Source organism: Stegodyphus dumicola, chromosome 9 (assembly GCF_044657685.1).
Source record: "Stegodyphus dumicola isolate Sdum_Otavi_A_Nest chromosome 9, ASM4465768v1".
NCBI lineage: Eukaryota > Metazoa > Arthropoda > Arachnida > Araneae > Eresidae > Stegodyphus > Stegodyphus dumicola.
The window spans coordinates 146087347-146109218 of NC_140776.1; the positions used below are offsets into that span (position 1 = coordinate 146087347).

A 21872-nucleotide genomic window follows, 5' to 3' on the forward strand; every position below is an offset into this window, starting at 1 on the left:
TTGTTTCACTCATAACATAAACTGCGAATGTTTGAGCATTGTTTACAAGAACTGAAGCATTTTCTCAGACACTGAATGGGAAATTTAATGCAGCTGGAGGCGTGTGCAGTCATGTGTTAAAACCGATATTTGTCCACAGTGGATAAGTATTTCTGTCAAAAAACAATAAATCTGCTTAGCGGTTTTGATTTACTAGGGCATAACTATAAGCTTCAACGTGATCGCATAAAGGTTTTCTCAGAATTACTTTATTGTTATTTTGAAAACAAATTCGTTAACAGTTTCGAATAAAAAAATTTCCTATCTTTATTTCGAATTGTACATACGTAGCAAAGTAGCAAAACGGTTGATGGCATACACTGTAAGATTCCCCCCTACTTACCGCTTGCGTTCGTGATAAAGTTCAAAAGCACATCCAGTTAGAGGTCCCGAGTTCGAATCTCTGCGACGGAAGTGCGGATTTCTTCGGTTTCCTAGCCTTAAAAAAATTCTAAAAGTTTGTACAAGTGTTGCCCAAAACTAAAAATTTGGTGGACGATTATTCGTCACCACCGGTATTTGGCGGCTCAGTCCTCTCCTATCCAGTCGCTCTTTAAAGTGGGGGAGAATGTAAGGCTTTTCTATCTTCCTTTTGCGTGTCTTTGCGGTACAACTGCAAAAAACGTCCGGTTAGAAATCGGAAGGTCCGGAATTCAAGTCCGGGCGAGGACAAGGCACATTTTTTATGTCTCTTGCTCCAAAACAAAAGGCCTAATAGTTTCTACAACATCAGCGTATATGCTTTAAGAATTGTCTTATTTTTTGTTTTGTAAATTTCATACTTTCATACAATTTATTGAAATATAATTTTTTTAAATTTCCCTGCAGAAAAATAATTTTAATTTTCGGATGATTACAAAGAAGAAGAATGAACTTAACGATTTAGGTTAAATTACTCTGTACTTCAGTATTTTCCCATACAGGCCTGAAAACATCAAAATACATTTTCCTGCGCTTCACTTTAAAAAAGTTTGTTTTAAAAACATTTCATGACCAAATTTTGGTGAATTACACACAACTTAGAAATTTAGCATTTGACTTTTATAAGATGTTTAGATATGAAAAAAAGAACTAAATGTTATATTTTAAGGATTCTAAACACACAAGAACCTAAATTTTAATTCTTTCTTGTTATTTGGCTTATTTTGGAAGCACAAACTAATTCCGAGCCCCTAGCCGACGTAACACGAATGAGCGTTCAGTCTGAAATTATCTAATAAATACTTAAAAAGGTTTAAACAAATCTTTTGTTTAACAGAATTTAGAACATAAATGCATTTCTTGGTGGTGGACATTTTAGAACATAAATGCATAGTGGAATCATCCACTATTTGTGGAGATGTATCTAAAGTTACAGTGAAATTCAATTTTAAAACGCATGCTAGTAGTCAACGACTACATGATTAAATTTAAATCTAAGCTGGAGCAAAACCTCTAACCTGCATAACAATTCAAATCATAGGCAGCAATCACACAAAGCCGAATAATTACAAACTTATCAGAGCTGGCCAGAATTAAATAACTCGGTCTCGAGAAGCAGAAATATGCTCTGTATTTTTCTCATAAGCGGTATCAAATAAAGACATATTTGAGTTATTATCAATATGTTTAATTCATGCGAAGCGCTAATATTAATGAAAGCTTACAATAACGAAAGTCTTGGAGCCGGGTCTAGTTAAAGATCTTATTTTTTGTACAATGGCAACAGTTGCAAGGGCTAGGATATGATATATCTATGGAGGCGAACGTAGAGACTTAAAAACTTCTCAAAGACTCCATTAAAACGTTTATTAGATCTATAACGAACCAATTCAACATGGATCAGAAATAACTCGCTGCAGATTAATTTTGATTTAAAGGAATTACATGACAGTGATAACACGTTACGATATTTTTCGCTTCATGTGCATATTTATTACTTTTTTATTTAAATATACGCAGAGGCACAGGTACAGATAAAAGTATGAGGGACGCCAGAAATGTGCTATATACCATAGGTCATCTTTCCATACCAACTAACCTAAAAAAGAGGGGAGAGAAAAAACAATTGAGAGCTTTTATAAGATTTTACAAAAGGTTTGAGTTCCTCCGAGGATATGAGTATCTGAAGCTTTCCGAAGGATCTGCTACGGTACGTCGTGTAGACAGTATTTCGCAAGTTTATTTTCAGCTCAAAATAAATTCTGTTGCTAGCATTACAAAACCAGTTGCTTTAACACGTGTTTAATCATGGCTTCATTTGAGATAGTTATGCAACCAACTTTGCAATTACTGCGTAAAAAACACGAGACAAAAATAAAAGCAGTGTCATTAATGTAGTATTATTTGTCATTTTAGGATCTCCACGGTATTGAACGAGTAGTACAGTACGTCGCCGATGAGCACGGTTACAGAGCTGAAGTCAAGACTAACGAACCTGGAACTGAAAGCCAGCAACCAGCTGATGTTGTCCTCCACGCCAACCCAGTCGTTGTCGATGAGCCTAAACACGGATATGGAGCCCCTGCCCATGGAGGATACTCTGCACCCCTCCCCCGTTACGCTGCTCCCCATGCTCCCGTCTACTCCGCACCCCGACTTGCCGCCCCTGCTCACCCTAGATATTAGAAGCATGCTTCTCTTCTACCTTTCCTTTTCTATTCTGGTAAGTTAGAAATTTGTTTACTTTCTTTTTTAAGAACGATCCATTTAAATAGGGTCAGGAAGCAACAACTGACTTCACTGCTTTCATCAGCATGAAAAGGAGTTGATAGCAAGTGCAATGACCTGAATCGACATTGAAATTCAGCGCACGTTTTCTCGAATCTCCAAAGTATATTCAAAGTGAAAGTTGAATGTTATTGAATAACTTTTCTCGCATGTTTGGTGCTACAGGCGATGCTAAATCGAGGAAAGAGATATGCGTTAAGCACATCTTCCCGAACTAATTGGATTAAATATAAACAAATAACTTTAGGTGAAATCTTTTAACACGCTCTTTTATTTGTTTTCTGTTTTGAATTCTTGATGGTATAATCTCTTTTAAAAAACTGAGATTTTCTTCAAATGCTACCTTTCTAAATATTCGTTCTATTCGAACTAGAAACAGTAGAACAAATCTAACGCGCATATTTTGCAGTATGGAGGTATTGTGATAAATTAAGTAAACATTAGCTTCGACTTTTCCAGATTTTACAAAAAAGAAGCTTAATAAAGAGGATTTTAATAATTTTAGAAATATATGATTGAGAATTTGGTTTTATAAATATTAAATGAAAATTAAGAACCAAATTAAGCTGTTGAAATGTAACTTTACTGAGCATTTTGAGAAGAAACTTTATAAGTTGAACTGAACGAAAAAGAGAATACAGAGAGAACAAACTTATAGAGAATGACATTTTTCCCACTGCCTCAATTATTTTAAAATATACGGGAATGATGTGCTGTAATTTAGTAATCTTTTGTTTAGAGAAAGCTTACAATTTTCTATCATTAATAGTCATATTGATAATTTAATAGACTAAAAGTGCTTACGAGCGTTGTGAAATACGAGAAGGTTTCAATAATAGGTATGCAAAAAAATGAAAGTTTCTCAAAAATGCTGCAACTAATTTAATTTATGAGTTATTCTTTTGAAATAAAGTTCAATTACGAGGTAATCTAAGGAGAGCTAAAAGGTAATTAAGATGCTTACGATTTATGTGGCTGGTTAAATTGTTTTGTTTAGAAGTCTCAAAAACTACTTAATAAATACATATACATCTTAAGTACACAATAAAAATTCTAATTCATTTCCTTATGAGAAAAATTTCTGAAGAGTGCTATAAAAATGAAAACTTTATGAAAAACCAATTTAAATCCAACTATCAAAATAGATAGAAAAGAATTGTGCGATTTTTTCCACGTTTTCATCAGTAAAACATGCAGTTCATTCTAGAACGTTGTCATTGTCTCTCATATTTAAAATAAAACAACCTTTTGATTGAAAGATACTGAAAAATGTTATAGGCTTTATTATTATTCACATTAGCATTAATATCTTTAATAAAATACTAAATGTCGAAAGGTGCTGCAAAACGTGATACATTTTATTAAACATTAATGTAACAAATAATTTAAATATTTCTTCGCAAAATTTCCAGATCTCTTGAATTCTTGAATTATATAACATCTGTCTGCCATCTGATAATGTTTGTTTACTCCTTCATCTTCTCCCAAATTTAGGGCTTAGTTGAGTTAATAATAATTATTTTGGTTTATTTAATGTGTAATTATGATACATATATCAAAGCCTAAAAATTATTTCTAATCCGAGTAAGAGTTTAATGGCTTGAAATTACATGCAAGTGAATGGAACTCGAACACTCTAGTATTTCAAGTGCAACTGTTATCCAGTACTTCAAGAATTATACTTAATATAAAAATCAAACATGTGACACTTTAAAAAATACACGTTATATGACTACAGTTTGAATTCTTTGAGGAACTGTACGGTAACATATCGTTTACAGTGTTTTCAAGTTGAGATCATTATAATTGTGAAGATTCTGGAAGAGGGCAGAGACATTATCACTACTTTAGAAAAAATAAAGTATGTAAGTTTCATAAGATATTTATAAAACAAAACAAAATTCGAACTTCGAATATCAGGTGGGATAATTTATTTGAATATCGCAATATCTGACAGTTAAACTTGTTGATTTGCCTAAGAAAGTTGTCCGCACAATGCACAAATACTTTTTTCGTCTCCTTTCCTTGTCGAAAGTAATTAAGAATGAAAATAAGTACATATACATAATCTTGTGTCTTGTGCAAACAGATACTGTTTTAGGGAGCTTATGTTTTCCGCTAAAGCCGAATGAGTGTATTGAGCTAAATTAGAAAACCCTTTAAGTTGTATGAATAAATGTATTATACAGAAGCCTGGAAAAATTCCGAATTTCAAACTGACTATAAAAAATTATTTCAAATAACTTTTAAAAGGTTGGGATTTTATTTATTTCCAATTCATCTTGTGAAGGCTATTAAAAGAGTAAATAAATCCACTGGTTTAGGCAGGAATATTCAATTAATTTATTGGAGACTGCTAGAAGTGGAACAATAGTTTAAACCTTCCTCATTTAAATATTACGTTTTGGATGTTATATATCTTCAGAATACATAATAAAAGATTAAAAATCTTCAAGTTATCAATTTTTCATTTATAACGATTTGTGTAAGATATTCTCAGAAGTAACACTCATGAATTAAAATATTTCAGCACTGTCAATTTATCTAATGATTTATTTTCATTTTATTTCAGCCTTCGTTGTGAGCATCTTTTCACTCCAATATTTTCCGATTTCTTCTTGACAATTCTCCTACAGAAGGATTAGTCGACTAGAGCTTCTATCTGCTGGAAATGTGTACCTGCCTCACTAGCGTGAGAATTTCTTTTTTTCCAGTGGATGTTTCCTTGGTAATTCTGAGCTATCCAACGAAAAACTTTTCTTATTTATATTTATAAATTTTCTGTTTCCTCAACAATGTTTCTCTCCTGTTTGTTTTATTTATTGAATAAAATGTATAATAACCAGCTATTTTGTTATGTTTAAGCATAAATAAAAGTTGTTTTTACATAAACGGCTCGTAGTTTCTCTTAGTAATTACACTTCCATATAATGAGGAGAAAATTTTAGTTAGGCGCAGTCTTACTCTGGAATACAAAATAGGATTCTTTACCAAGTTGTATTATTCAAGTTTCAAAATGTACAATATGAAGAGTTTGAATTTATCATTAGGAAAAATCATGTACGCCGCACGTCTGTATAGGTTTAGGAATAATATGTTTTATCACAATCTAGCAAATCTACTAATCGAAACCTAACAGCATTTATTACTATGACATGTTAACTTCCTTTTTAAAAATATTGCCTGCATACGGAGAGAATTATCAACGCATTTTAACAATTTCTAATCGAAACTGAGTTACAGTTAATCCAGAGAACAACTGCTATCGTAAATTCGAAAGCTGAGTGAGCATCAATCAGATTTGTCTGTAAAGCAAAAACAACAGCAAAAGAGGCATTTGGAATGATGTATGAAGCACACGAGACTTAAGCGTTAACCCTATCCAAAGTATGTCATTGTAACAGACGACTTCGTGACGAATGCTAAGATCTTAATGTTAAACCCAGTAGTCTTTGCAGTCTAGAACAAATGAGAAAATCAATAAAAGTCGTTTGCGTTGCTGAAAATCGTCAAGCATCTCTTTAAAATGTACTGATCAACTTATTATCAGTAAAGACACTTCTCATAAAATCTTCGTGGGAGATCTTTGAAAAAGAAAAGATTTTTTTGTTTTTGTTCGTCATGATTTAATTGCAGAACTGAAGACCAAATTTCTGTCTGTTATTTGTTAATTCAAATGAGAGGCATTAATCATGATATTTTCTAATAAACTGTGACTAATGATGAAATTTGGGGCGTTATTTAGGATCCTGAGACAAAAGAAAAACATCTGCTTTGGTTGGTTCACCGCTTCCACAAAAACTTCAATTTCAGAAGTTTCGTTAAAAGACATATTTGGTTACTTTTTTATTTGAAAGAGAAAAATTCACAAAGAGTCTTTTCCTGAGATATAGCCAGTGAATTCCATATTTTATAAAGACATAATAATGGACAATCTTCTGAAGAGAATTCAGCACGTTAGCCTCGAAAAGGTTCGATCGAATAACTGGTTTCTTCTGCATGACAATCTATCTGTATTATGATGACATTGATTACTTGCCCTCTACTTTGATTAAGACTATTGTATTTCACACCATCCCATTCGTGTCAAGAAGTTTCAAGTAAAAGAAAAATGCCAAAAAGCTCAGCCATTCCCACTTATTGACCAGATTTAACATCTGCAGACTATATTCCTGAAGGAAAGTGTATCTTCAAAGATCATTATTCTAGTACCACTAAAAATATTTAGAAACCCAAAATTACAGATTTAAATAGTATACCAAAAAAGAGTTTTTTATAAATAATATTAGGTAAAACAAAATTTGAAGTCATTTCGGAGAAGAAAATTCAGAAAACCATAGTATAATAATTTATTTATAGTGTGCTTATTATTAGATAAACACTTAAGATCACTGTACGTTTACAGTTTCATTGTTAGATTTCATTCACGGTAAAATGAATCTCTCTAACTGAAATATTTCGAATTGTTTCTTTGAAGAATGCAGATACTAAATTTTATTTTTTAGGTCAACCTTCCAATACAGAGAGTATTCAAAATGCTATCTTATCAAATAATTAACTATGCAATTTTAACATGGGAAAGTAAGAATGTGCTTAATATATAAAGTTGAAAACATAAAAAAACTCAGAAACTAAAGCTCGAAATCAGGAAGCTCTTTTTGAGAGAACAGGTTCTTTGTGTTATTAAACTCAGCAATCAGCTGTGAATAATTTCAACTTGACAATATGATAGGTCTGGATAAGATTGATTTCTGATTTCAGTAGTATTATTGGCAAGCACGATGATCCGACTACATCTTTCTAGGTGGGAAAGGCCATGTCCTTGCTAAATGCTGCGTTACTAATCTGATCCACTTTACAACCCAAGAGCTGTATTTTAATCGCATTTCGCTAATCGTATTTTAATATATTTCTAGAGACCGGTGTTCAGTACCACACAATCATGATTAGTTATACTTGAAATGAGAATTCTTTAATACAATTCACAGTTTTAAGCCGTGAGTCTTGATTTTGGTTTCTAAACATCAGACACCAAGGAGAGATAGTAAATACGATTTCAAGCCTGCATACTTCTTTAGTATTTTGGGGAAAGTTCAGTTTATAAATCACTAAATCAATCTTTACTTCAACATTTTGCAACTGTCAAACAGAATTATTCATGTAGAAGAAATGATGGGCATAACCAAACTTTACAGAACTACTTTCTTTCGCTACAAAATTTTAGAATGGAAATAATTTCAAACTGAATGAGATCTAGAAATTCATGCTCATTGATAATATTCTCTTGTTTACTTTTGTAGAGCTACTATTATTTTGAATAACCAGTTGTTTTACGACTCAGATCTTTAATGTCACTTCTTCTTTCCTTTTCTCACCAGAATGTAAATTAGTTTGAGGGTATTTAAGTTGAATTTGGTTTTCGGATTGTAACAGGGAGCTTGGTTCTACCTCCCGAGGCCACATTACTAGGTTTTGCTAGCTCTGATAAGATAGTAATTCTTTGACTTTGCCCATTTGTTGCCGATATTTAAATTGTTACGCCGGTGAGAAGTTTTGATCGAATTTCGAGTTAAATCAAATATGTAGTACTAGCCTTAGATTTAAATTTTAATTGATTGCTGCTGTAAGTTACCTCGTCACAAGTGGTGGTTCAGCTTGTTAAGTACGAGTCGTGTGTTTAAGTTAAAGTTGCCATTTAATAAAAAAAAGGTCTGTTTTAAACCTCTTAAAAATACGTTGTTCTTTTCAGACGAAACTATAATTCGATCCAAGTCTGTTAAAAGTTTGGTACCAGTTTATGGTACGAAAGAATACCAAACTCTATACCTGACAAATATTTTTAGAAGAAGTTGATCAGTATAGCTGGATCAATAAAAGAGCACTCATCAATATTCTTAACTGAAGAAAAAGAACTGTAGTTTATTCATGTTTCCTTAAAAATTCATCTTGAAATATAAGTTTATATTGTTGTCTAGCCTTCAATTTTAACAGTGGGAAACAAGAATATCCAGCGACAGTTAGGAGGTTTGATTTCCTTTTGTACCCACGCAAAGTTTCAAGTGATAACTGCCATGGAAATCAAAATGTGTTTCAGAAGAAACAATGTCTGACGAATTGATAAAGAACCCAAGTTCATAATTTCATTTTACGTATTTTTCAAATAAACTTTAAGCGAAATAAATATTTATGAATATAGTTTGTATTTTTTAAAAAACATATTTGAGTGAAATATATCTTTAAATAATTTTTAAAAAATTAAGAAATTTTTGTAAATATTTTATGGTTCCAAAATTTAAAAAGATATTTAAAATGTGTATTGTAATGATTTTATATTAATTAACCAATTATTATCTTTAATCCTTTGCTATAGCTACTTCTTTCCGTAATCCTTGCCAGAATGCAAATTATTCGTTTGAGTATTTTTAAGTTAAGGATTTTGAATATTTTAGATATAGAGCTTTTAGAAGCCTTAGCTGAAGTTTGTGTCCTATTCCAACTTTGCTAGATATTATTCCGGCTTTAGCCATTTCCGCTAGCCGACGTTAAAATACTGCTCGAAAATACTTGAGGCAACTTAAATAGACCCTTTTGTGTAGTCTCCAACTACATCACTTAAATCTGAATTTTAACTTACGTTTCTTTAAACACCTTTAAATGGAAGAGTTCTTTTCGCAAGTAGTAGTAGTAGTAGTAGCGCTCTCTATACCTGCTGCTGTTTTAACAGGTCAAAGCATATAGAAACGATGCATTGAAATAGATTAAAACTTCATATAGTTAACATTTCGGCACAGGTGGTATTCATGAACATATAATATTTCGCTTTTACATATGTATTCAGTTAATTACAAGAGATTATTCTTAACAATAGTTTATTAAAAACTTAGTATTAATCAGAAAATATTTATTTGTGAAAGACCATATATTCAGAACACATTATTTTTTATACCATAAAAAGTAATTAATGCAAATAAAAACCAATGTGATTGATACGAGGGCCATCCAGGAAGTAGATTAGGTTTCCGTCTGTGTCCGCTAGGGGCGGGGCTAGCGCGGCCATCTTGGGGTCAGAGCGTTGCGCAGCTCAGTCTGCATCTAGCCGTGCTAGTGAGAGGTTCGTGCTGTGCTCCGTTCAGATACTGTGACGGTTTGAAATGTCTGCGTTAATTGAAAATCCCGCGAGGTGCGCTCAGTAATAAGGTTTCTGACTGCAAAAAACTGTAAACCGATAGAAATCTATCGGCAGCTTCGTGAAGTGTATGGGGACAACATTATCACTGAAGGTGGAGTGCGTCAGTGGGTCATAAGATTTCAAAATGGCCGAACTTCTCGAAAAAGTCGATGCTAAAGTCCGTGAAAATCGAAATTTCACAATAACGGAACTTTCTTTGAGTTTTCCACAAATTTCGCGAAGTTTGTTGCACGAAATCATCAGCGAAAAGCTTGGTTACCACAAGTTTTGTGCAAGATGGATTCCAAAAATCTTGACAGAGGACCACAAAAATCAGCGAATGGCTGCAGCGTTGAACTTTTTGGACGCTTACCATAAGGATGGTGACTCTTTACTCGATCGCATCGTTACTGGTGACGAAACATGGGTGAAACATGTGAACTGTGAAACGAAATTGCAATCAATGCAGTGGGGGCACACAAGTTCTCCCCAAAAACCCAAGAAATGCATGCAAACAATGTCGGCAAGGAAGATGATGGCGACTATTTTTTGGGACAGAAAAGGTGTAATTTTGGTGGACTTCCTGGAAAGAGGCACTACAATAAACTCTCAAAGGTATTGCCAAACTCTCCAAAAACTCAGAAGAGCAATTCAAAACAAGCGCAGAGGAATGTTGAGCTCTAAGATCTTGTTGATTCACGACAACGCCCGGCCCCACACGGCAAATGTCACTCGTAAAGTTCTTGAATCTTTTAAGTGGGAGTTGTTTCCTCATCCGCCGTACAGTCCCGACCTGGCACCGAGCGACTTCCACCTATTCCCAGCAATGAAGAAGTGGCTGGCTATGCAGCGTTTTGATGACGACGCACAGCTGCAAGAAGAGGTAACGAAGTGGTTGAAGGCGCAGGCGGCCGAATTTTTCGACGAAGGAATTTCCAAGCTCGTACATCGCTACGATAAATGCCTTAATTTGTATGGTGACTATGTAGAAAAGTAGTATTTGAGTGTGGCTTTCATTTGTATATAATAAAATTTGTTTCCTATACTTTGTTTATTTTTTTATTCCAAAACGTAATCTACTTTCTGGATAGCCCTCGTATTTAGAATCAATTAAAACGATACTCAATTTTAGTTTTATAAACTTAAACACGAGTTCATTAATATTTTATATCCCGTATAGATAGCTGCTTACTAAAGATGTTTCATTCCGATCAGTGACACTAGGTAATTTTTTTATTACCAGCCGACAGTTATTTCATTCTTAAGTCTGTAGATATCGAAAGAAATAATTTCCTTTTGAAACTTCAAAATGATTTTATATTAGTCATTTGTTATTTGAATACGGCAAAGCATTCTAAAGCTATCTGCCTAAAGGAAGGGATGCCTTTATGGAGCAATTTCTAAAAACCATTGGCTCGTATTCACGTATGCTGTATCGAAATTTCTAACTATAAGTCAGTCCTTAATCTCCTAAGCTATCGGATGGAAAAACTCGGGTCTGCAATATGTAATATTAGCTTGAAAAAACTGACAAAATTAAAATCAATTTCTTTGATTTAAAGGGAGTGAGAAATGGCTTCGAATTTGGTAGCGTAGAAAACTGAATGATGCTGGATAAAAAGGTTATCATGTAAATATTTTTACTAATACGTTTAATACCTTCCCCTTCTGTCAAACTGAGATCAAAGTTTTTTTATTAACTATTCAAGAGATAGGAAATCTGGCAGCATATTTCAGAAGTGCACATTTGTGTAGCCACCGAGGGAATGGCTTCTACGATGAACCAATGGGCATCTAGTAATATTTCTCTCATGTCACATGACCTTTCGCGTGTTTTAAAATTTAAGAAAGATGGCTGAAACTATTCTGCAACGCAATTTTGTGTACAAAATAATTAAAGCATCGTCGATTTCTTCTGAAACTTTTCATTGCAAAGTTAGATCAAATATAAGCAATTGTGAAGATTTCACTACCTGGTTGAAAAAATTTAAAATAAATATGAAGACTCCCGAAAATATGCATGTCAAATATGACTTAATAAGTGGTAAATAAGAGAAAGAAAGAAATACGTTGTAAGGTTTAAATTTATTTTAACTAACATTTATTTTAAGTTTAAACTATCTTTCCTGTCAAGCCTTACTTTCCCCTGGAACTGCCAATGCCAGAGTATGTAAATTTTTGGTAGAACGCGCAAGGATTCAAATTATCAGCGGAAGTATTCTGAGTTAAATAGAAAGGAAACGAGTTCGAAGTGTGCTTTTCTTACTTCACGAGCGCGGAGGTAGTTAGTCAGAAATTGAAGAACCACGTTTCGGCCTGTGTGCTTGCCTAGGCAAATTGTTAATCTTTCAACGTAATATTCAGAGTTTGCTGAAGTATCAGTGGTATTGTAAAACGCGGTGAGGTTAGTTACGTTTAGAGAGCCTCGTAGTTAATAACTTGATAGTATCTCTTTTAATTTCTTATTTTTATTTTACCGCCGGGTCGGCGTAGTTTGTGAGCGTCAAGAGCACGCATTTGTAATTTCTAAAGTTGAATAAAAAGGGACTTAAACCCTTCTCAAGACTCTGTCTAATTCCCAGTTTCAGCAGTCACCACTTAGTTGCGTGCAGGTTGGAGGCGCGCAACTCTACAACGTGATAAACATCTGACCCAAAATGTTATCGATGCATATGAGAAAATTATTTACACCAAGTATATATGTAAATAGAAGCACATTTTTGCAGTCTATATGAAACAGATGTTTTATAATAATAGCCAATGCAGAATTTTATTCAAAGTGAATTTTACTAATTTGCATTCGTATACATTTAGTGTGTTAAATTTCACATTTAATAACTGCTTACTCTTAAATGTCTGTCTACACTGTCTACACAAGAAATACTCATCAAACAGAATAAATATATCTTATTCACAACGAATATATTCAATTTATTCACATATAACTTTTAATGATAACAATGGATATAATCAGATCATACACAATACGTATTCTGAATCTTACACTTTCAAAATCAAAAGAATGCAAGCACTTAAATAAGAAAACACTAGATTCATTGTAACACTTGCAGTCCTTCTCAGCTCAATTTAAAAAAAAAAAAAACTATACACTTTAATTCCTCGAATATTATGCATTTACCGCAGGTGTTAGTAAATGCATAATATTCGAGGCTAACTGAAGCTTGAATCATTTTCTCGATGTAAAGAGCGATAATATGCCATGAACAGCAATCCAAATATTAATGCGTGATAAAAAATCGTGAAAGTGAAATGTTAGAGATTAATTAAACTCATAAAATGAAAGCACCACGAGATTTTTTGCTATTACGCCATACATTCATAACTGCGAAACAAATGCAAATTAAAAGATAACATACGCTTACTTAGCGTCACAAGAGAAATAGAAGCTCATTGGTCCATTTTCGAAACCCCTCTCTCAGTGGCTACGCTGATGTGCACTAGCGGAATATGCAATCGAGCAATCATATTGAAGTCCACTGTGTGTATTTCACGTGGTTCTGTTTCATACAATAAAGCCAAATTCCTTTTCGTATTATAAAAGCGTGTTCTTTTTTGTATTTATAGACTCGTGTTATAATTCATATAATACACTCATGCATATTAGTCCATGAAAGGAAATATTGATTTAGTTACACATCTTAGCACCATTTCATGTTTCTGATTTGTATATTCCGGGCGGCCATAATTAAACTGATAGTGCTCACAGTGTTCTGTAGCGCGATCTATTTGCGAGAATGACGCCACATTTTGTAGGAAGATTAAACAAGAAGGGGAACGAAGGATTCCGCGAAAAAAAAATTTAGTTCCAAAATTCACCGCTACGGGAATATTTGGCTCTGTGTAATAGAAAATAGAGTGTTAATAAATGCAAATTAATACGGAATAAAATTACCCTTTATTATGGATATGCTTTATGGAATATGGATATGCCTTACAGTACGGAATGGAAAATCTTACGAAAGATTATCAACTTCTATCCGTACAACATAGGCCGTGTACAGGAGTTACTGTACCCCGACCATGATAAGCGATTGACTTTTGCTCTCACCTTTCTTGCCAGAATGGAGGTGGATGATGCTTGGCCGTGATGCTTGGCCGTGATGGATGATCTGTGATGGATGTTATGGGTAGACGGCCATGATGGATGTTATGGGTAGACGAGGCCCACTTTTACCTGAATGGAACTGCGAATACCGAGAACTGCCGAACTTGGGATGACAAATCACCACATGCAGTCACAGCAATTCCCTTACATTCACCAAAGGTAACTGTTTGGTGTGGGTTCATAGCGGAATTTATCCTAGGTCCATTCTTCTATGAGAACACTACCCCAACAGGACCGAAAACCTGTTCTGTTACCGGAGAGAAATATCGCCACATGTTTAACAGCTTTGTTATTCCGGCACTTCAGCAAAGACTATGCCTGGGGGAAATCATTTTCATGCAAAATGGAGCCCCTCCACACGTTGCTGTACGGGTGCAACAGATGCTACGACAGAAATTCACAACAGAAAGAGTCATTAGCCGCTACTTTCCAACTGCACGGCTACCTCGGTCGCCTGATCTTACCCCATGCGACTTCTGGCTATGGGGTTATCTTAAGTCCAGGGTCTATGAAGGAGTGGTCCAGGACCTGGCTACGTTGAAGGATAACATATCAGGGACTGTACGGGAGATTCCTGCACACATATTACTTTCTGCTGTTGTGCATACTGTGCACAGAATGTAATATATGGTCCACAATAACGACAGCAACATTGAACCTCATTTGAATGCAAAATAAAAGGTAATTTCCGTATTGATTTGCATTTGTTAACACTCTATTTTCTATTACACCGCGCCAAATATTCCCCTAGTGGTGACTTTTGGAACTTATTTGTTTTTTCGCGGAATCCTTCGTCCCCTGTCTTGTTTAATCTTCCTACAAAATGTGGTGTCATTCTCCCAAATAGATCGTGCTACAGAACACTGTGAGCACTGTCAGTTTAATTATGGCCACCCGTTATATTAAAACATCAATTTCTTATGTGCAGTGCATATATGCATATTTTTCCAAACACCAGATGAAAAATCGATCAGAAATTTAACATCTGATTGAAAAGTTACAAAATTAAGACATAAGCCAATTCAGTTTAATTAACGACTAACGTCAGTACACGATATTTACTAGCGGTTAACATATATTGTTTCGTGTCCACTAATAACTAGAATCTAGTAGGCGTAATTGTAAAATGCCAAAAAAAGTATTTCACTTGCATAATAAACACGTTAAAACTTTTATTTGAATGTACATAATTTTTTCTACAAAAAAGTAGGCCATGAAACATTCCGTAATTTTAAACATTTTCCGAGGTATAGCCGGAAAGCTAAACGTACCTATGGATTTGTTATATGTGTTTCGTGTGTTCCTAGTTTATCCTGCTTGTTTGACATTTAACTCAGTGATATTTTCGCGACTTCCTGCATTGTTAAATTAAATGATGCCATGAACCTATAGATGTAAACAAAGAATATTCAAAGTTCGAATTATTAATGTGTAAGGATCTTAAGTTTTACTAACGTTTATTTTATTTTAAATCTTTACTATCACTTCTTATTTTCTACTTCCGGCCAGAATTATAAGCGTGAAGGAGTTTATGCAAAGTTGTCTGGCGAACGCCAAGTATTTAAGTGTGGCCTTTTTGCCAAGAGGAAGAGAGGAAGCCGTGAGTTCGAAGCAGGCCGCTTACCTTAGAAGTTACGCAGTTGCTACTTTGCCTTCCAGGCCAGAGGTTTTAATCCTCTTGATAAATTAAACGTATTGTAGTGTTCACAGTCTCTGTGCTACATACGCTTTCTGTTATTATAAGGCCAATCTTATTCTAAAGTTAAATTAGAGTTTAGTTTTATTTTGATATCTTTTAAGTTAGACCCCGAGTGGAGGGTCATTGTATTCCGAAGTACGGAAGTCATTGTATATAAAGAAAAAAAATAAAGGGTTTTGTATACCCTTCGTCTGTATCCTGTCTACTTACTACAATTAGTGAACATAGCTTTAGTAAGCTCTCTGTTCTAGTCAGGTCATTGTATGTTTCCGAAGAAGGTAAGAAGAAACATTGAACCTGATAGTGGCGCCCGACGAAGAATAACCATGGCCGAGTTTCAAGAAGAACCTGTGCTGCCTGCAGAAACAGCTCAGAATCCAGAAATGCCAGCTGCCGCCCTGGAAGGATTTGGGTATATTGTCCAGACCATGCGCGCTTCGATGAAACCAGAAGCAACGTTTAATGGAAACTCGCAGGTAACCAGTTTTTTGGAAAAATTGGATGACCACTTCATGCTCTACCCCGTGCACGAGTTTCAAAAAGTTACCTTAGCTACCAGCGCTTTGAGGGGCCAAGCGCTTAACTGGTTCAAATGTATCGGCAGAAGTCTCTTGGGTCAAGCAGGAAGTCCCACCTATACCTACGAAAATTTCAAGACTGCCCTACTAAAAGCCTTCCCTGTTGTAAGGGATCGTGCGAAATTAGAAACAGAACTTTTCAGTATATATCAACAAAGAATCGAAAACCTCTCGAGCTTTATTTTAAGAAAAATTCACGTTTTCAAGCTCTTGTATGGAAACCGTCCGGATCCTGAAATAATTCAAGTGATTTTGCCGAGGTTACTACCCCAAGTGCAAGACTTTATTGAATTGAGAAATCCGACTACACTGGAAAAATTATTTGAGCTAGCAATCCAGTTTGAAAGTAGAAGAACGGCGGACGTCGAAAGAAGACGCCAATATCAACAGCGAAACCAATTCGGTACGCCAAGACTACAGCAAACTCAAGCACATGGCTACGGAGAAAAAGCGAATCAGTGGGCAAGGAAACCCGAGCATTCAAAAACAGCCGGCGAACGTCGACAGTTCAATAGCAACCCAGGAAAAAAGTCTCAAGGCCAGTGGAGAAAGAAGGAAAGCACCGAAAGAAAAAATAATTTAAACTAAAACGGATTTCTGCTGACGAGAGGGTGCGGAAATCCGAAGGCCACGAAAACCCCTCTTCCTACAAGTTAAATACAGTAATGGTGAAAAATTTAACTCTTCCGAAGATTGAAGTCTTGGTAAATAATATCCCGGCCACCGCACTCCTGGATACCGGCGCGCAGTGTTCCTGTGTGGCAGAAGTTTTTTTTAGAAAGTATTTTCGCAAATACCGCATATATAATGCGGATAATACAACAGTATTAGCGGCGCAAGGAGAACAATGTAAGTGCGTAGGTAAAGTACCTTTGTACATCCGTATCAAGGACGAACAAGTAAAGGTGATGTTTTTTATAGTAAAGAATTTGCAAGCACACTTAATACTAGGAATAGACTTTCTTTCAGACGCACAAGCTACACTGGATTTTAATGAAGCGTCTCTTAAACTGACGATGAAACCAGTGCGTGTAGAAAAGGTTGAACCGCCAAGGGTAAATCTCGACCACCTGCCTAATGACGAGCAAGATAGAATCCGACAAGTGGTAAGTGAATTTGCTTCCTTATTTAGTGATATTCCAGGATTTACCCAGGTTACTAACCATAGTATTGACACCGGAGATGCATTGCCGGTTCGTCAAAAACCATACCGGTATGATAAGAATAAGGAAAAAATTATAGAATGGCATATTACCGATATGCTACGTAAAAAGATCGTAACGCCTATCTCAAGTAGTTATGCTAGTCCGGTGGTTTTATGTAAGAAAAATAATGATTATCCTTTGGAGCATCCAAAAAGGTGGAGATTCGCTATTGATTACCGTAAATTAAATTCCATAACGAAATATCCGGTATATCCGTTACCGATTATAGAAGAAATTTTAAGGAACATAAAATCAACCAAATTTATGACAACTTTAGACTTAACGAATGGTTATTTTCAAATAGGGATCAGGCCTGAGGACGTGCCTAAGACTGCTTTTATAACCAAGTCTGGCACTTATGCATTTTTGCGAATGCCGTTTGGCCTTTCAGGCGCCCCAGCAACATTTCAGCGATGCATGGACATTGTGTTAAGACCTGTTCTCGGAAAGTCCACATTTATCTATTTAGACGATATCATTATTACTAGTGATAATCTAGACCAACATGTACAGGATTTAAGACAGGTGTTTGCTTTATTAAATGAGGCCGGTCTAAAAGTTAATGTCGAAAAATGCAAATTTGCAGCCCCTGAATTAAAATATTTAGGTTACAAAATATCGCAAAAAGGGATCGAGACAGATGAATCAAAAATAATCGCTGTACAAAAGTATCCGACTCCAAACACGGCAAAGAAGCTCTCTTCTTTTCTAGGACTTTGTTCATATTATAGGTCCTTTATAAAAGATTTTGCGGCTATCGCTGAGCCATTGTTAAAATTAAAAAGGAAAAAGGCAAGATTCTCGTGGACGGCCGAAGCCAATAGTGCTTTCGAAAAATTAAAACAAGCATTAACGCAAGCCCCTGTGTTGAAATTTCCTGAAAAGGATGAAAATTTAGAAATTTCAGCGGATGCTTCGGATTATGCGGTAGGAGCGGTACTTTCGCAAAATCAGCAGCCAGTAGCATTTTTTAGCCGAACTTTAAATCAAACACAAAGAAACTATTCCGCGACCGAGAGAGAGGCACTTGCAGTTCTGTTAGCAGTGCAAAAGTTCCGAGTCTATTTTGGAAAGGCGCCGATAACAGTATATTCTGATCATGCGGCGGTAACTAGATTGTACTCTGGAAAAAATTTATCCCCAAGGTTAATAAGATGGGCACTCAAGCTGCAAGAATATAATCTGGTAATCAAGCATACCCCCGGAAAGGAAAATATCGTAGCAGATGCCCTGTCACGAATTAAATTAGACGAACAGGGTAATACCGTAAAAGTTGCAATGCTGACAGCGTGTACAATAAATTCCCGAGAAACTGTAATAACCGAACTGGGTAAGGATCCTGAGTTTGGAAGTATTTATGAGTATTTGAAGGATCCTGAAAATTTTAGCCACCAAGATATTGTGGCGATAAGAAATAGGGCGGCCCATTACGAACTAATAGATGGTCTATTATTTTATACAAAAACTACGAATTCCAACAACGAATTTCGACCTGTTATCCCAGCTAGTCTTAGATTAAATATCCTGCAAGAGCTCCATGACAGCCCTTTAGCTTCTCATGCTGGTATTCGAAAAACTACTCAACGCGTACGCGAGGCAGTCTACTTTCCTGAACTGCAAAAGTTAACAAGGGCGTATGTCCAGTCCTGCCCAACATGTCAAGCCGTTAATTATATTAATTTCCGCCCGGCCGGGTTTCTAAATAGTATTAAATCCGAATTTCCAAATGAAATAATCGGTATCGATTTATTGGGCCCTTTCCCAAAAAGTCAGTTAAACAAAAGTCGCTGTCTCCTTGTTATAGTTGATCATTTTAGTAAATGGACCGAAATTGTTCCCTTAAAACGAGCCTCCGCGAAATTAGTTACCGATTCTATTTTAAATAAATATATTTTAAAATACGGGGCGCCCCTAAAAGTTATATCGGATAATGGTCCTCAATTTGTAAGTAATATATTTGAAGACATGTGCCAAAAACTGGGCATACGTCATTTAAAAATGGTCCCGTATCGGCCGCAATCAAATATAGCGGAACGGGTCAACAGAAATATAGTGAAAATTATCCGTAGTTATGTTAAAAATTTTCATAAAAGCTGGGATAACTATGTCAATGAATTTGCTTTCGCCCTTAGGACCGCAAAACATGATACAACGGGCAAAACTCCTGCTGAGTTATTTCTAGGCAGAAAGATTATAACACCGTTAGATAAACTATTTTATGTGCAACAAAGAGCCCCAGAATTTAAAATGGGTGATATAGAAAAACTAATAAAAGAAGCAAAAAAGAATACAGAAGTAGCACAAAGAAAACAAAAATTGTATTATGACTTGAAACGACGGGGAGTAACTTATAAAGTAGGGGATGAAGTACTAAAAATTAAGCATTCACTTTCTTCAGCACCAGAAGATAAAACTGCCAAATTTTTCCCACGCTTTGAAGGACCATATGTTATAGAAAAAATAACTCACGCTGTTGTAGTATTAAAGGCAAGAAATGGTGAAACCTGTTCCGCAAACATTGACCAGATAAAACCATTCTATGACCGTAATAAAATGCAAATCTTTTCAGATCTTTTGCAGGATCCGGTACGGCAGACACCGCAGGTACAAGTTCCAGAGGTGGGAAAACGACAAGTACAAGGGCAAGCCAATGAGAGACAGAAGCAAGTGAAAAGAAAATTGCCCCGCGGAAAAATTGAAGGTACAAAGAAAAAGAAGCCGTTCCACCGTCCAAAAAACAGAGTTCACGAACACCCCCAGAATGAAGAAGGGAGAAGGACGACGTATGTGGAAAAGACCGGGAGAAAGGACGGCAACTATAACCCGGCTGTGAAACGGAAGATTGACTCATCCGACAGAACTCTCCGCAGCAAAAGTCGCCGAACTGCGGAAGGGCCATCAGCGGCGGAGGAAAAAGTACAAGAAAAATTTGAACGGCCAACAACGAGGTCCAAGCAGGATCACGACAGAAGTTTCCCGGTTCCACCAAGACCAGCTGCCTTCAAACGGCCAAGACCACAAGCAGAGGACAGAAGGAAGATGTTCAAGGGTGGCCGTAGTGGTGAAAAACGGAAGCTTCCAGAGGAAAGCACTGAAGGGCGAGCCCGTACAAGAAGGAGGATCAACCAAGCTACGGTTTGCAGCACCTTTAAAGACTGGGCCCAGAAAAGGATGTCTGAATATTACAAAGATAAGTAAAATTTTGTGTTACTTTACAAACTTAAGTTGTGTTACTTTACAAACTTTACAAACTTACTGCAAGTGGCAGATTTGAAGAAGTTTTACCTCATGCGAGGTCTACCTTTATCGCCAAAAGGGCGAGAAATGAGTTGTGACCGATTTTCTTATTATGTTTTTCAATTACTCGCGCGTAAAACTAAAGTTGATGTATAATAGCGTTGTCTAAAGACTTAAATATTGTAAAAAGTTATTGTATAAATTTTATTTAAAACATTCTAACAAGAAAGAAGTTTTAGTCTGAAAGACTTTTTGAAATGTAGTATTATTTCAATGTAGAAAGAATTGGCACTTGCTTTGAAAAGAATAGAAGTTAACAATGTACTACTAATGTATGTTTTCAAATGTGTAAAATTAAAACGGCATCTTGATATGTTCTTGTATACATGTGAACTGTTATTTTGAATGTTTAGAAATAACGTGATATGGTAAAAGTGAAAGTAATGTTAAAAAATTTGTTATTCGTGTGACTGTAAAGATTAAATCATGGTGAATATGTGTTAAAGGTTGAATGATGTAGTTAGGCTCTCTGACGCTACACTTTAGAGTTAGCCACTTTCAGAATAGTACCTCAGGGTCTAGAGTTGAAATTAGGGTGTGTTAAGAGGTCTCGTATGTTGAATTTTAACACGTTAGTGTTTTGATTGTAGGAGGAAGTGTTGAACACATAGACAGAAACACATTCGTGTTTGGTGTTTTTACAACACATGTCAGAGAGCACGGGGAGAGATAATTAAAATAGTCATGAATGAAATAAGAATGTTAAGAAAAGTATATTCTATATGTTATTTGCAATGTCATTCTGTAACATTTCATTAAATTAGTTTTCCTTCCAGATCTCTGGAAGGAACCAGAATTGAATAAAGCTCCTGTTTTGATGCAGTACAGATGAAAAAGAAAAAAGATTGTTGTATATTCCGGGAGCTGCTATTGTAACAAATTTCTTTCTTTTAAAATTTTCTAGTTTCTAGCTAAGTTATGTTTGTAAAAGTTTGGCCTCGCGTTAGTTTCTAGAGCTAAAAGTTTTCAACAAGGTCGTTTTAGACCTCAGTTTCAAACTAATTAACTCTGGCGGGAAGTATGTAAGGATCTTAAGTTTTACTAACGTTTA

The 21872-nt window shown here is 35.4% G+C and overlaps 1 protein-coding gene across 2 annotated transcripts in view; it reads left to right on the plus strand.

Annotated features, from left to right (window-relative positions):
- Positions 1 to 5640, plus strand: part of LOC118193240 (cuticle protein 10.9-like) — a 153578-nt gene extending 147938 nt beyond the window's left edge. For both annotated transcript variants that reach the window (XM_085824210.1, XM_085824211.1), the window contains 2 exons: positions 2377 to 2683; positions 5321 to 5640. In XM_085824210.1, coding sequence (XP_085680336.1) covers positions 2377 to 2646 — 270 coding nt within the window. In that variant the 3' untranslated portion in view covers positions 2647 to 2683; positions 5321 to 5640. The remainder of the gene's footprint in view (positions 1 to 2376; positions 2684 to 5320) is intronic.
- Positions 5641 to 21872: the final 16232 nt, after the last annotated feature.